The sequence below is a fragment of the Passer montanus genome, unplaced genomic scaffold (genome assembly GCF_014805655.1).
Source record: "Passer montanus isolate IOZ18808 unplaced genomic scaffold, ASM1480565v1 scaffold10, whole genome shotgun sequence".
Classification (NCBI taxonomy): Eukaryota; Metazoa; Chordata; class Aves; order Passeriformes; family Passeridae; genus Passer; species Passer montanus.
Window position 1 is genome coordinate 8,728,566 of NW_024356505.1, and position 16,481 is coordinate 8,745,046.

At 35.0% G+C, this 16,481-nt stretch overlaps 1 protein-coding gene across 6 annotated transcripts in view; it reads left to right on the top strand.

Moving 5' to 3' along the window:
- TBC1D5 (TBC1 domain family member 5) overlaps positions 1-16,481 on the top strand; it is a 316,631-nt gene that overhangs the window by 169,192 nt on the left and 130,958 nt on the right. For all 6 annotated transcript variants that reach the window (XM_039703278.1, XM_039703288.1, XM_039703293.1 and 3 more), the window contains 6 exons: positions 418-526; positions 2,300-2,389; positions 2,481-2,552; positions 4,867-4,934; positions 9,794-9,896; positions 16,117-16,205. In XM_039703278.1, the coding sequence (XP_039559212.1) occupies positions 418-526; positions 2,300-2,389; positions 2,481-2,552; positions 4,867-4,934; positions 9,794-9,896; positions 16,117-16,205 (531 nt within the window). The remainder of the gene's footprint in view (positions 1-417; positions 527-2,299; positions 2,390-2,480; positions 2,553-4,866; positions 4,935-9,793; positions 9,897-16,116; positions 16,206-16,481) is intronic.

Sequence of the window (16,481 nt, forward strand, 5' to 3'; positions counted from 1 at the left end):
AGCAAATACGTCATGTGAAGAGCTAATACAGTCAACAGTGTACTTTTCTGTTGCATATTTTTGGAATAGGTACTTCTTTGTCTACAGCTGAAACATGAATGTGCTTATATTAATATTCATTTTTCTTGTTTATTCACTGAACTGCAGTACCAACATTTTAGAGGAAATGGAATAGCCTCCATAGACATTATGAATTTCAGTAGCTGGCATAATTATAGCGATCTACATATTCATTAAATCCAAAGAAGAAATGTGTCCAAAAAAACAGCCATGCGTTTAGAAGTGGTACACAACTAAATATATACATTTTTAAAACTTGCTTTCCTCTGCTTATCCAAAATTGTATAGTGTCATATAGTCCTTAAATCAGCTAAGGCTTTCTTTTTGTTTAAATGTTCATTCCTTTTGCTTTTGCAGTAAAGAATGGGAAGAACTATTTGTAAACAACAATTACTTGGCAACTATACGGCTGAAGGGGATTAATGGGCAGCTGAGAAGCAGCAGGTTCCGTAGTGTTTGCTGGAAGGTAAGAAGAGAAAATATTTATTTACAGTTTGTGGTTGCAATATATCAACACATTACCTGATGCGCTGGAAGATTATTGATGCAAAGAATCATGAATTTTCCAAGAGACTTCATCCCAATGTTTTCCTACTCGTTTTTATAATTCATTGGACATTTGCTAACCACATCAAATCGCGTTAAAGCTGAATTGCAGGTAATAGCAAAAGAATCCTAGGAAAGTGTTTCTTTGTGCTGGTGATATGTTTAGAATTGAGCCACACAGCCATTTCTCCTCTCAGTATCTGTGCAGGGAAGTCATGCACTGGAAATAGATAGGAAGTTAGTCTAAAAAATTATGGTTTTGTGGAATTTGGGACTGCTTTAAAATCAGTCTGATACTTCTGCTAGCTGGTTTTCCCAGTGAAATGAGAAAGTGAAGACCAATCTCTCTTGTGAGGACTGGATGAAGAGGGAAGCAAGGTCTTCCAAAAGCACAATAGCTCCTCGGGAGTTTTTTGTTGTTTTTTCTTTTAAGTAGTAGGGAAAGAAAGAGAGAAAGAAAGCAAGGTAATACGGGGTAACTCTATAAACAAACAAATTTTTGTCCAAACAATTTTTTTTACAATGGCATCAAGTCTTCTGTTGTGCACAGCTCTGATAGTAGAGGAATTTTTTTCTAGTAGGATCACTGTGTGTTAATGCTGATCATTTAAATTCACTCACTTGGAATTTCTGAACCATCATTTTGGCACAGAGACCTATTAAAAGAAATTTAAAATACTCCTTATATATGAATGAAACAAAGACGAAGTTTGAAATTTGAAATATACGTAGCATTGTACTAGTTTAAAGTTAATGCAAATATTTTATTCAGCAAGCCCAGTGAATCTATACCACCTGCATTGTTTTACCAGTTTGCTTCTTTTTAAGTCTCTAAATTAGGAGGCCATAACTCAAAGCCCTGAACTAACAAAAACATCAAGTCCTTCTCTGTCTACTAATTAAATCAAGGAGTGGTTTTATTTTAGAAATAAGGCAGGGTTTACTTGGTTGTCCCAATATGTATTAGGGCTCTGTTGTTAAGTTCTGAATTTATTTTTTTTTAGTGATTTAGGAATGTTTTTTGTTTGTTAGAACTTCTGTTTGTTAGTACTCCTCTTTCTTAACACTTTACAATGTGCAAATAAAAACATTGAAAAAGCAAGAAAATACTGGGGTTTTTCCTTGCTTCAATTGCAGTTAAATAGTATTTTGCACTGTATGTTTCTTTCTAACCCTTTCAAAGAGCCATGAAAAAACTGAGATGTAGGCATTCTCAAGGACTTTCTGCAAAACTTTCTCTCTTAGCTCTCTTGCAGAATTCTAGAGCATGTTTCATTTCTTGCATTGGGTATATCCTTCGGTGCTTTGGTCCTGCTCTGTGTTTGTGGTTCGTTTTAAGCACATTGCATTAGGTCATCAGTGTTACATAATTAGCTTCAGATTTTGTATATTTCTTTTCACATTTTTCCATTTTGTTCCTGCCTTGCAAGTCACCATCAGCTTTACTGTATCTGTAACAGTTTACAAAGCTTGAGTTCATGGCTTCAGTTGACTTTAATACTTAATTTTGCCCCGTAGACTGCTGTTGTTCCTAGCTACTTATTCATGGACTAAAATGCACTAGACCTAGAAATATTTATAGCTCTTTGCTTTCTCTTTCTTTCTGGGGTGGTTTATGCTGTCTGGTAGGATTTATCTGAAAAGCTGTGTAAAACTGATGAAACTTAATGAATTTATTTTGTTTTGCTAATAGTTATTTCTGGATGTTCTACCACAAGATAGAAGTCAATGGATTAAAACCACTTCAGACTTAAGAACTTCTTACAGTAAGATCAAAGAAATTGTAAGTTGGTACAAAATAGGTTCTCATACTTTGGCATAGACATTTATAGCATAACAGGAAAGGATCTAATTTTTTTTCTGTTTTTACCTAGCACATTACAAACCCTCGGAAAGCAGGACAGCAAGATCTGATAATCAACAACCCACTCTCCCAGGACGAGGGGGTAAGTTAACCCAACACATGCTACTAAAATTCTCATCATCTTCATACTGACAAAAGTGAGTTCTTGCTGAAGTAGGCAAAATGGCAGGTGCTAAAATCTCCCTCCTAAATGTCCAAACTGTGACTTGTGTTAACAGTTGTTCCACAGCTTCTGCTGGACAACTGGAAATGCCCATTTCCAGGTTCATATTCTGATTTTTAGGGTTTCATTCAGGGAATGCTGTGGTAAAAAAAAAAATCGGTGCTGGGCTATATTTAACTGATAGGCTTTTTTATCACTGTATGTTTTCATTTCATACATCAAAGTTTAAGGAGTGTTCAGTGGATCTAGTTTAAGGAGTGTTCAAATGTTCAATATGAGGTGAATGCTGTTAACAGAACAATGAAATACTCTCCTCTGGAAGATTGTTCAGCCTTGGACAGTTTTTTTACTGCATTTTGTTATACCAGAAAAGCTTTTAAGAATGTATCACACATATCTTTAAGCTTTTCTATTAATTATGTTACCATTGTTACCATCAAAATTCTTTTTATAATTTTTTTTAAAATAACTTAATGCCATGAAAATAAATTGTTTGGCTGCACTTAATAGATTTACACCTGAAAAGACTGTTTCAGATATCTCTGGTGATATTACTCGTGCTTTGTCCACAAACAGAAGCCCATACTTCATCTCTAGAGTGGTACTGTGCTCCTTGTTTAATTTAGAAGGAGAGAGCTCTGCAGCTGTTATGACTGTGCACATCATCAAACTATTCTTGCATCCATCTGGAGAGAAAGTTGTGTCAAATGTAAAAGATGTAAAGCATTTCTGCTGTAGTTTGTGATTATACACAGTGGCTCAACCTGCTTTCTGCCTGTGGTGTCTTTCAGATGTAGAAAACAAAGGTTAGCATGTCAGAATATGTGGCAGGGGATTAATCTATGAAATAAAGCCACTGACCAAATCAGGCATAGGACTGAAGAACAAAGTGCCTTTGAGCGTCTGCTGTGACTTAATGTTGCGCCCATTTTGTGTCCTGATTTTTCCTTCCTTTTCACAATGCAGCTTCTGTTTGTTTCCTCTGTTCCGATGGGCCAGGGTGGGAGCAGGCTCAGGGGGGTTCCAAAATGTGGTGTAGCTGCACGAAAAGAGTTGTGAATTAAAAGGATACTTACTGTATGTAAGACATTATCAAAGATATAAATAGTTTTGAAGTTTAGGTTTTTTTCTGAGTTGTAACACAACTATAGCAACTGATTAATATGGAGTTTTGTTATTTTATTTCCCTTCCCTCAGATAGCATTAATTTACTTTCTCTTTTCTTTCTGTGGAGCATAAGCTAACATGGCAAAGAATTGCTTACTGGGAGGCAAGAAATTGTGGAAATATTGTACATTCACTGGTGCTGCTGCTATCTGAAAACTTACCTAACCTGCATGAAGACTGCTATGAATTTTGCTCCATCTCTATTTTGATCAAGCTACCATGCCTTTAGAGTAGAGAATACAGTTTCCAATACTTTTTCTGGAGCATACAATTAACAGCACTTTCTGACTTCTTTCCGGTTAGCTTTACAACATATTTGTAAGCAAAGCATGGACACAAAAGAGAAATCATGAAAATGGTCATTAAGCATAGCTACAGAAGAACCTAAATCTACGTCAGATTCTTTTATTTAATATTTTCTATTTTGATAGTGAGCTTTAAATACTCTGGCTTTTCCTATCATAATTTTTTTTAGAATGGCCAGTTTTGGTCTTCAGAGTGGATTAGAATGATGATGTTTTCGTAACAGGTATTTGATTATCATACACTCCTTATATGATTTTGTCTCCACTAAAACAAACTCCCAAACAATTTCTTATTGTGGATATTTCAGCAGCTTCCAATTAAAGTCCATACATTTATAGAAGAAGTATGGTACAGTCCAGTGATACAGACCTTTTTCCTTGTGTGAACAACTTAATTTTTTTCAGTTGATTTGCTGGTTCTGATAAGTTTGACTTTAATCTGCCATTCTAAATATTCTTTCTGGAACCCAAACAAGTAACTCACAAACCTGCAGCCATCCAGTGAGCAAATGCCATGAGCCTAGGACAGAGATCCAGGAATTTGGATGTTTTTATTTCTGATCCAAACAGACTTTCTCAGATATGTTGTGCTGATCACCAACATTCTTTATCTCCCATAACATACTGATATATCTGTCTACCAGGAATGTTGAGGATTAATTTGTCAATATTTGTACAGTACTTTGCAGTACTTTGTAGTTCATAAGCCTTAAGTATCAGTAGAAGTCTTGGTTTCATACAATTATTTTTTCTTATTTCAGAGTCTTTGGAATAAATTTTTCCAGGATAAAGAGCTTCGAGCAATGATTGAACAAGATGTGACGAGAACGTATGTAGATCTTTAAGAGAAATTTCTATATATAAACTTCTATTCTGCATTTTTATGTGGTATATATTATATTGTGTTTTCTTGACTTTGGTTAGTGTAAATGTCAGGTTTGTTGAACATGAATGTGTGGAAACATACATTAAATGTATAAAAATACAACTTACATGGAGTAAAAAATGAGACAATTTAGCTGAACATTAAATCCCGGAGATTTATTGGTATCATTGAAGAAAAGCTCTTTTAAATTAAGATATTAGGAGGTGTACTACTTGTGAAATTTAATGTAGTCTTCTGTATGAAGCAAAGAGAACATAAGAGAAGCTGAAAGGTCTTTAAATTATGATCATAATGAAAGATCGAACAGATTACTTTTCTAATTCTCAACACTTAATACAATCAATAATAAAAAAGCAGTTTGTAATTAGTAAGGGAAATGTCACTCATGTATAGAAGTTGAGAGGTTCTATTTTTATTTATCACTATTCTAGCTTTATTTGTCATATATTCCTTTTAAAATTTGTCCTGATATTACTGTGATTATGTTTTCATCTTCTTGGCCTTTAGGTCATTCCTGTTTAGAAACTTGTTTGAGTTAGAACACTCAGTTCCTGAAAATATTTCTTTTCAGAGTGCAAGCATTGAGTAATGTGTAAATATAATTAAATTCAATTACTGGTTTGCTACCATTTGATATTTTACTGTACTGCAAATATTTTTCCTTATAACTTGAAAAATGTGATGATAGTCATAGATTCTACAAATCCCAAGCTTACACATTTTCATTTACAGGAACCAAGTCATGCAGAAGAAATCATTGCAGTCTGGTTTTCGAATATTTTACATGTCCGTCCCTAGACCCATTCTTGAATGTATTTTGCCATGAGATGTATAATTAAAATCTGAGTATACTTTCATGTGCATTCTCACAACAGATGGTATTTTTTGTTTGTTAAAGGAAACAGTTCAGGATGTTCTAAGATTAAAATATATATGTATCTAAACTATAATTGGAGAATGAAAAGTTTTATGGAGGTTATGGTGGATGTAAGATTATTATTTAAATATATATGTATATACACACAAATTCCAGGCTCTCACTGTGGCAAATGGCAGAGTAGTATTCACTAATATCAGTAATTGTGACTAAAGAAATTTTCATTTATGCATTTATACAAAATTACATGTACTTGAAACAATAGTAGTATATATTGTGTCATCAATAGCAAAATAAGTTAAGCAATGAAAAAGCAAACTTTATCAGTGACATGAATGTATTTGATAAGCTACATCCATTTCATATGTACACTTTTTTTGTCTAATCATAAAACATTGTATGCATTTTTACATATACTTACATATCTATTTGTAAACTATGATTATTTTTAAGAAGCAGTAAGTTCTTAATTCTGTGGCTTTATAATGTAAAACCCCTCTGGTTTTATTTACAATCTTTAAATAAATCCCTGGAGTTAGAATTTTAAAAGTTTAAAATTAATCATTAGTTTACAATGCGTTTTATTAAAGGTTAAAATAATTATTATATTAAATTTCCATAATCACTACTTTCTAGCTGCTGTTTCTTAATTAATGTTTTTATATTCTTTGTCATCTAGTTCAGTCCTCCATCATCCCACTGCATCAAGTATAAAATGCTGTAGAGAGTGATGCTAACTGCACACAGAGTAGCAAACCAGAGTTCCAGCTATCAAAGTAGTGAAAAAATTACTCTATAATGCTTTTGTTAGAATTCCCTGAAGTGTAGTAACAATAAACAGGAAAAGTGGCTCGAATTAGGTTCCTAAAATTGGTATTGGTTTAAACTTCGGGATTTTGCTATCTAAAGGCGGCTGTAATAAAGTTTGTTCGTGTGTGTTTGCTCCTGTGCATTTTGAGAATCCTTATCTCACCTAATTATTGGGTCTGTGAAGCCTAGATACTCTCATCTGGGTTAACCATGCTTTAGAGTCTGTGTACCCGTAGAACTCTAGGACACAAATCATCTCTTCCTAAGGCATAAATACAGTTTTTGTCTGATGAATCACACTGGAGAGGTACAGTTTCCTTCAGTAATTATAAAGGGCTTTTAGCTCACCAGTACCTAACAAAACTTTAGTTTCCTCAAGTCAGGTGATAGAAATACTGTCTACATAAAAATAACAGCTTCCAATATTTGCAAGTAGGAAAGGATATTGTTAAGTTAGTCCCAACTCATTAGTGATCAATGTTTTTAAAACATTTTTTACATATTCTGCAGGAATAGAAATCAGCAGATTGGCAGATGCAAAAGCATTTAACACAAATTAAAATACCAGGTTACTTGTTGGCATTACAGTGTACATCTAGTGTTGCAAATGGCTAAATTTCATTACCTTCTTTTCTCTCTCCAGTATTTTAAAAAACTAAAATACCTAGGGAGCATTCCCTGTAGATGATCAAGTCAATATCTTCTCTTTTGTAGTAATACTTTAAATATTGGTCTACTTAGTTTCTGCTTCAGGAGTAACAGTCACAATTTAGAATGATGGAAAGTATGTGAAAATGAGTAGTGGTGGGTGCTGGGGTTCCATCCCCATCTCCATCCCCAAATAAGAAAAAAAATATTTTTAAAATTGCCAACATCAAAACAGCAGTGGAAAAGCCACTGGAGAGCTACATATTTCCTAAGTATGTGGAAGAGATGGTAAGGAACAGCAATCCATTGATTATGATCGACATTTCTGTCTGCCACCAAATTTGTTTTTACATCCATTTATTTGTTTACCAGCCTGCTTCTTCAAATTTATGTGTCAAATTCTGGTTGCCTCTGATGCAGGTGCTCCTAAATCAGCTAAAGGAGTATTTTAAAAAGCTATATCTGACTCAGGCTGGTCTTCACTTTTAGGAAGCTGAGACCTGAATGCACCATTGTTTCATTGTAGAGTTGTGGTAAAACAGTTTAGGAAAATTCCCATGTCCTTAATGCAGGCTTTCTCAGAGATGTAATTAAATGTAACATTCTCATGTTCATGAAACGTATTCTTACCTTACTGATTTGAGAATACTGTATTTCTTAAAACAGAGCTTTAATCATAAAATTATATTTTCCATAAAAATCCATCCTGAACTGATAGTTCCCTCATGATCTCTTCTATTTACATTTACTATAATTAATACTTCAGCCAGCTTATTCCTGAGTTCATTATTATCCTTTCTGTTACAATCTCTGGTATTACTAGATCCTCACAGATATCTCTGTGTATTTTTGAGTTTTCTTTGTTAGTCTTCTCTTCCGAAACTTCACAGGGCAGCCCTGAATAACAGTCCTTCAGAAATAATCTCTTCAAACCCCTGAATTATGTCGATTGCCATCTGCTATAATGCACTTTTGGTCTCAGCTGTGTCCTTCCTTTACAGTAATGTGATTAGTACAACTGCACACAAGTTTCCAAATGTTGGTCTACCGTTACCTCCACCAGGTGCCAGGAAAATGTTACACCTCTCATCCCAGTGCCTCTCAGGACTTCAGCATCACTGTGTTTAAGCCACGGTGTCTTCTCTGCCTTGGCTCTTGATTTAGCTCCTTCATCAAAGGATTTCAAAGCACTTTCCTAGCCTTAATATTTCTGTTTCTGTGCTTGCCTGTCATCACCTCTGTGAGATGACCACAGTGATTAGCAATGTTAATAGTCTTATCTGAAGTAATTTGTTCTAATTTCCTATATTGTTTCTCTGTGACAGCCTTTACAATAGCCTTAAATACATCTGGTCTAAAGTATAACATTGTAGCTCAGACCTGGGAAACTTGTTTGAAGAAATCTCATTTCAAACTATGTGATTTAATTCTAAAACTGACTATACTACAACCTTTATTTCAGCACTCTAGCCTGAGGCCTACCATTGTTGTCTTTTTTAAGTATTCTTTTGCTTTTCTTTGTCCAGCTTCACAATTTCCTTGCTTTTTAGTATTCTGCCCTTTCAGATTTTTTTTTTCTGTGTATTTTATATTGCTCTGTATGGCTGTGGAGCAATATGTTTTGGGGCATTTGCTTTATGAAACATTTTTTGCCATCTAGTTGCTTCTTCAGTAGCAATGAAAACACCTTTGTTTTTGCACTTATTTCAATTTTAAGTAGGTTCTGCTTAACTATTCTGTTTCCTACCTCCAACAGTCAAGGAGCAGGATGCACAGGTGAGAGTTGCTTCAGAGTAGTTGCAGACTGGAAACATTTACATTTTCCAGTATGCATGTAACAGGATTTTCCCAGAAGCCTTTTTTCCTTATTCTCACACATGTTCCACTTCATTCTGGTTCACTTTGGTTATTTGCCCAGACAGATTATTTTATAACTGTAAAGTTTATTTGTAATAGCTGCTAAAGACAGTGAGATGTCTAATTGTGTTGTATTGCAACAGATGCCAGTAAGAAATACTCAGTTTTAGGATACTGGTTTTCATGTCAATTATGAGATATTTAAATAATCTTGTCATTAAATTATAATATTTTTTCAAATATTAAAGAAATACGGAACCCTTGTGTATGTGTGTCTTCTGACACAATCTAATTCTTTCTTCCATTTCTTCCATTATGGTCATTCTTGCAGATGTCTAGCTTTAATGAGATTTAAAGGAATTAGTTATTGAAATATAACTCTGATATCATCATACCTGTGTAGCAGACTGGTGTATATTAAAGACCATGGTTCATCATTTCAGTTGCAAAACAAATGTAACAAGTCGCTAGAAGTGTTTAACTCTAGCAGCACAGAGCAGTGGGAAAGCAGACAAGGGAGATGCTCTTACCTAAAAGCCCTTTTAGAAGACCAGCAACTGGCATTCTGTGCACTCTATTGTTTACTTTTGCTGTATTGCTTCATTTTCAGCTTTCCTGAAATGCAGTATTTCCAGCAAGAGAATGTAAGGAAAATTCTTACAGATGTTCTGTTCTGCTACGCCAGAGAAAATGAGCAGTTGCTTTATAAACAGGTAATGAAAATACTGTACAGGTGGCATTCATTGACTCAACATTTTCTATATGGTTTGACAATAATGTAGCTCTGTTGTATCTGAAGTTGTATCATAATGCTGAAGTAATCAAAGAGCTGCTTGTCAGCTGGTTGGTAAGTGAGCTCATTGAATAGCATATGCTTTCTCCTCATAACACAGTACCTTAAGTTGTTTTCTTTAAGGTTACTAAGTTTTCTAACTTTGAATTTCTTTATAAACATCTTTTTCTTTGTCATTGGTTAAGAGAGAAAAAACACAAAGAAAGACTTTCTCTGCTTAGGTAAAGAAAGTACACAGCAGGATTTAAAATGGTAGTGAATAAACAAAAGGCATAGTGACTCTGAAATTTAGACCAAGGTTACTATTTTAAGTTTCATGTAATATTTTAAGTTCTTCCCAAAGTGCTAAAGCCATGCAGTATGTTAGCAAAAAGATCTTTATCTAACCCTGTAGCATCCAAGTACAATGCAGCTGACAAAATCCTCTTGAGTGAAGGATAAGTAACTTTTACAGAGTTACTTGAAGGGGAGTCTGCTTAAACCATTTTTGATAAAATGGTAAAGAAAGCCTAAGTTGCACTAAGTCTGCATCCACAGAGTTAGTAAGTTAATTAATTCAGCATTTGTTCTGAAGGTTTTGAAGTAACTATAAACACGATATTGTATTCATATAGCAAGACCAATATGCAGAGTATCAAGTGGAGCATATTTGTATTTATTTCTTCACACAGTTATCTGTAGGCTGAGTAGAGACTGACAAACTGAGGGATACCCTGTGTGCGTGGACCAAGGATAAACTGTAGAGGAGCCTACTTTAGGTAGACAGAAAATTTGTCATGGCAAAAATACAGAGATTCAGTAAATGTGTAGATTTTTATAAAACAATCTATGCTTTCAGGCATAGTCTGTTAGCACCCTGTCCTCAAGCCAGGGGATAGGGTTGTTTCATGGAAACAAAGGCCATATGAGTTGAAGGAACACTTACTTCTGGAGAATTTCTTAGAGATTATTTTAAAAATGGACTATATAGTTATCAAACGTATGAAACATCTATCAACTGGTTGTTTCTCATGTTTGACAGACTGTGAGCAAGGAATAGTCTTGCATAAGAACAATAAAAATGAGATCTAGGAGCTGTATTTTGAAGGGCACTGCTAAAAAAAAATACTTAGTAGTATTCAGCCTTCTCTTTCTAGTGAATATAGGCCAGAGTACTGATGATAGGGAAATGGAAGAACACATTCCAGCTAATTTAGTCTATCATTTATTGAACAAGAAGTATTATTTTACTCTTTGATATGACTTAAAAGGACTTAATTACCCTCTGCTCATATTTAAAATCCTCTTGATTCTTTAGCAAGAAATAATACCTTTCTATAAAGGGATGGAATATTTAGCCAGATCAAATTAAAAAAAAAAAAAAGCACTGCGTTTCATCACAAGCTGTTAAAGCTATTATTTTCTACTAGGTGACACCCCGTTTAACATAGACCATATTGTTAATAGTTATGGGATTTTATTGAATTAATGAGACTGTTATCATGTAGTAGAATGTCTTGCTGAGTTAATTGAAACTGCAGAGATTATATAAATGGTATTAATGAACTTTGACTGCCTGATGCCTCAGCTTTAATAAAGACTGCTTGGTGGGCTAAATGAACATAGGCAGATAAAAGAACAGGTTCAATTTTGTGAGCCTACAGGCTGTTGACAAAGAAAACTTCTTTACCTCTGTTTTCAACTAGTGTGCATCAGTAGCATGGTAGTTCCAGGAAGGGATTGCACAGGATTAAGAGGAAAAGAAGTGCAGAAAATTAAATTAATTTGGATCATGAAAAACTGTTGATTTAACCTCTCAAAGCGTGTTCAGTATGTCATCCAAGTCTTGCAGTGCTGCACCATGTCCACAAAACAGTAACTGATTCTGGTTGTCCTCTTTTGTTGTGGCCATGTGTTACTTTTATTAGGAGCTGTGCTTTTTTTCTCACCTCATTGTAAAAGTGTGGGTTTGTTTGGTTGGATTTCTTAAAAAATAATCCTCCTTTTAGCTTGTTAGTAAGATCCTACATTTTGTCCCTGTGCTCCTCTCTTGCTAGATAACATTTTTTTTCATGACCATCATTACCCTTCTCTGAATTAGCTGAAAATAAATGGTTTATAGTCAACTGAATGTTTTTTCCTTCTCTTCTCAAATACCTACCTAGTAATCAGTCTCCCTGGTGTAGTGTTTTTACCAGACTCATGCCCCACTTCCCATAACAATAACAATAACAATGATGATGATGATGATGATGATGATGATGATAATAATAATAATAATTATTATTATTATTATTATTTATTAATTATTTATTTATTTCCACTACAGCCAAGCCTAGCATATTTTTGAGCAAATAATGAAGGTTACCATTAATTCATCAGTAGCAGATCATCTCCAAGTTGTTGCCTCCACAGTGACCTGAATACAAAGCCCAGATTAAGGAGCTTGTCTTCATATGCAGTTTCCATCATGGGGACTGGTCCTGTTGTCATCCGTGAGAATTCCTCTGTCTCGCTTGTATGACCACATTCAAAAGATACCATTGCCATTAGAATGATAAAACTTGGTCAATGAACGAAAACTGATATTTTTGTCTGTTAGCATCTGTCCCTACCCAATGTTATCTTCCAAAATACTTGGAAAAAGTTGTAGTTCCTTGACAATTTGCATACTTTCAACATTCTGTTGAAACTACTACATAGCATCAGCATTACAAGAAGCAATCAATAATGTTTGTTTAATATGTATATATGCATGCAAGCTTTCTTTGTTGTAGGGTTTCTGGGTTTTTTGGCCAGTGTGAAGGAACGTTTTCTTTGATGAGTAAAAATATATTTGTATCCCTAGTCTAATGGAGTAGAATGTTGTGGAGCTATGTTACAGTTTCTAAAGGCAAAATCTTCCCTGGGATCACTGAATTTTTAAATAACAGCTATAAAGGTAAAATGTAAAGAGAGTAGTGTATTGTACTTAAGAAAATAAAAAGCTACCCCTACCCTTAGAGCTCTTCTGTAAGACTAGTGACAGAATTCTGGTCCTAGTTACACTGAAAGGAAATAGTGAAAATTAAGCTAAATCACTAGGCTAACTATTGTTTGTTCATGATTTGATTGCCCTTAGAGAAGTCAATATAATTTTGAAATGCATTGATTCATTTGTCATTGTAAGAATGCTATAATTCTGGTTTTCTTTCTAAACCATAGACTGTGTTATGAAATCAATATTTTGTTGTAGCTAGGAAGTGTCATAAAATTATCTGAGCTCTGTCAACTTATTTATTAACACTAAAGAGTTTTAGTAAACTGTAGCATTGAAAAAATATGTGTATGCATATTACACTGGTAGCTTTTCTTGCCAAGCTAAAAATCTCTAAACATTTGAAGTACTCTTGTAACTGAAAGATCAGAGGTATCTTTTTGAAATCCTGATATTTCATCATCTGTTTGTTTTGGTTTTGTTATATGTGGGCAGCCACATTATGATTCTATTTTATTATGGAGTTGATATATTATTATGTTGGAAGAATGTGTGATGTGCTTTCATCTTTTATAACTAATTCTTATTTTATGTCCTCTTTCTTTTTCTTCTGCTTATATGTTTACAGCTTAGGTGGTAGGTTTTTTAGATAGTCAAGTTCTCTGGCATTTCCATTTCTCCTATTTCATGTTTAGTATATCAGGGCGAATAAAAGATTAGATGCAGAACTGTTAATTAAGCAAGGGCTGTATGTGTGAAAGTACAACCCTGGTTATTTCAATCTTTTTTCCACTTTTATATTGTCTAATCCTGGACCTTTCTCCTTTGATATCACCACAATATTTTAAGAAATCTAAACTTGGCAATTTGTAATCTAACCCATTTGTGGTGTTTTACATCAGCTTCTGAAATCAAATGGCTAGATTTGGTCTGTTTTGTTTTTCCTAACTGAATTTCTCTTTAAGCTTCATCTTCAAAGTAATTCAGAAGTATGAAGGGAAAGAAAACATCCAAACTTCAGCCCTGCCATTGAGGCTTTAACAGTCATCTCAGTCCTGAAAAAATTAAAATTAAATTTCCTAGGATTTCTGTTGATGGCATACAGAGAGATTATTTGGTCTATTTTGGTTTTCCTAAAAGAATTTCTCTTTAAGTTTCATCTTTCAAAGTAGTTCAGAAATAGGAAGGGAAAGAAAACATCCAAACTTCAGCCCTGCCATTGAGCCTTTAACAGTCATCAGTCCTGAAAAAATTTAAATTAAATTTCCTAGAATTTCTGTTGATGGCATACAGAGAGATTGTCAAAACTATTGTCAAAATTGGCAAAAACTATCCAAGCATACTCAAAATAGGTAATGACGTAGTGAGGCTTTAACAGTCATCTCAGTCCTGAAAAAATTAAAATTAAATTTCCTAGGATTTCTGTTGATGGCATACAGAGAGATCGTGAAAACTATTGTCAAAATTGGCAAAAACTATCCAAGCATACTCAAAATAGGTAATGACGTAGTGAGGGTTTTCACATCTACATCTTGGGTCACTTGGGACCACTTAAGGAAAATCCCCATTACTTCCAAGGGATGTAATGGTTTTCACATCTACATCTTGGATCACTTGGGACCACATAAGGAAAATAAATCCCCATTACTTCCAAGGGATGTAATACAAGTTCAAAGGTTTTGGTAGTTAATGAATCTGTTCAGTACATAGGAAGCTGATACGATAACTTACTGGTGTTGGACACTTCTCAGGTGCTGTATGGCGTGTCAGCTGAGTGTCAGCTGATATACCAGCAAAGCTCGCAAGCGTGTAACACTTCCAGTGTTCATGTCTGTCCGTCACTCAGAGGACTGGAAGAGCAAGTGTAGAGGTTTCCTAGCTTGGAGCTGCACCCATTAAAAGTAGAACAGCTCAGGGGACCCATCAGCTGTTATCTGACTCCTGACAGCAACCCTACATGTTGATGTGCTTGTGGACCAGTGCCAGTGCTCCTTCTGCAGCAGGATGGATGAGATAGTCTTCCTGGAGCCCCTGTCTGCCCAGAGCACTTCCCTGATTTGGGGCTGAGGCTCCACTTGATGAAATAGTTGCACCCTTGAACTGGAGCACTCCTGGCAGCAGGTTCTTCTTCCTACAGCTGGGCAAGGACTCCATCCAGAACCAGGCCCAGCAGGGGTAGCCTGGGCACTTGGCATCAAGCCCCTGCTGTCACTGGTGGTTTTGGGCAGAGGTCAGGAATTCCCTCCCATTAGAGTGATCCTTGTGTCCAGAGGCAGATAGACAGATCTTGATCCTTCATCCCACATCCCTTCCATCACCAAAGGACTCCCCTCCCTTCTTTTGTATGGCTGATGCCTCCCCCAGCCTAGGGCTCTCATAGTTCTTACCTGCTGTCCTAGTCCCAACACTGGGATCCCAGCTCTCCTGGGTGACCCAGCCATGTTCTGATGCCAGCCCAAGCCCTCAACTGCCCACCCATGTTTTTTATTCTGAGTCGTGCCTATTTCTGTGCTTTTTCTGTATCTTAATATAGATTGCATATATAAGTAGTACTCTGCAGTGGAACAGTACCAGGTCTTGTATGCATTGTGTTTAATGAGTTTATTTTGAATATTGACATAACAACTTATGAAAAACCGAAAGAGAACTGAAAAAACCCAAAACCTCATTTCAATTCCCATGTTTTTAGAAATTAAAGTTTCATTTTCTTTCCCAAATAGCTACCCTTGTCTCTTTTGGAGCCTAGTGTTACACTTTTATCTATGGTTTTGGAACATTATAAAATACAAAATAATTTTACATTTTGTAATTTTTCTCTATTGCAGATCTCTGTACTGTAGATCATTATTATAATTATCATAAATAAAATTCATATTTATGAACACAGATCTTGAAGTAAACTGCCAGGTGCAGGGTTGCCTACCATTGCCAATTTGTTGTGTGTTGTGTTAGAAGAAGGGAGACTAACTTGTTTCTCTATATTATAGAAGAATAAACACTTGGATTTAATCAGAATTTAAGATAAAAGCCATTGATTATGAAACCATTCTGTTAACAGTGTGAATGAATGTTCATGTTTTAGTTAGTCTGCACCTAATATTGCTGTCTGTCTTATGCTGTGCATTAGCAACTATTATATGACTGGAAAATCTAAATATACTTTTGCTCTTCCTTTTTTATTTAGGGCATGCATGAACTTCTAGCTCCCATTGTCTTTATCCTACATTGTGACCACCAGGCTTTTTCACATGCCAGTGAAGCTGCACAACCAAGGCAAGCATTGTGTTTTATTTGTATAAAAATTGTCTTTCTTTAAAAATAAGTTGGCTGAATTATAGCTTATAAATATGTGCATCATAATTATTTGCTTATAATTCATAAATTAATATTAGAAATCATTGCATCCTTTGCTTTGATGGGAATGTCCTTATTTCATCTTTCCTATTGCAGCTTCTGAGATTTAGACATTGGCCCCTTCACAGATATTGGCTGGTGAAAAAATGGGGAGACAGGAAATCTAAGGAAAACTTTAACCTCAAAGCTTACCTG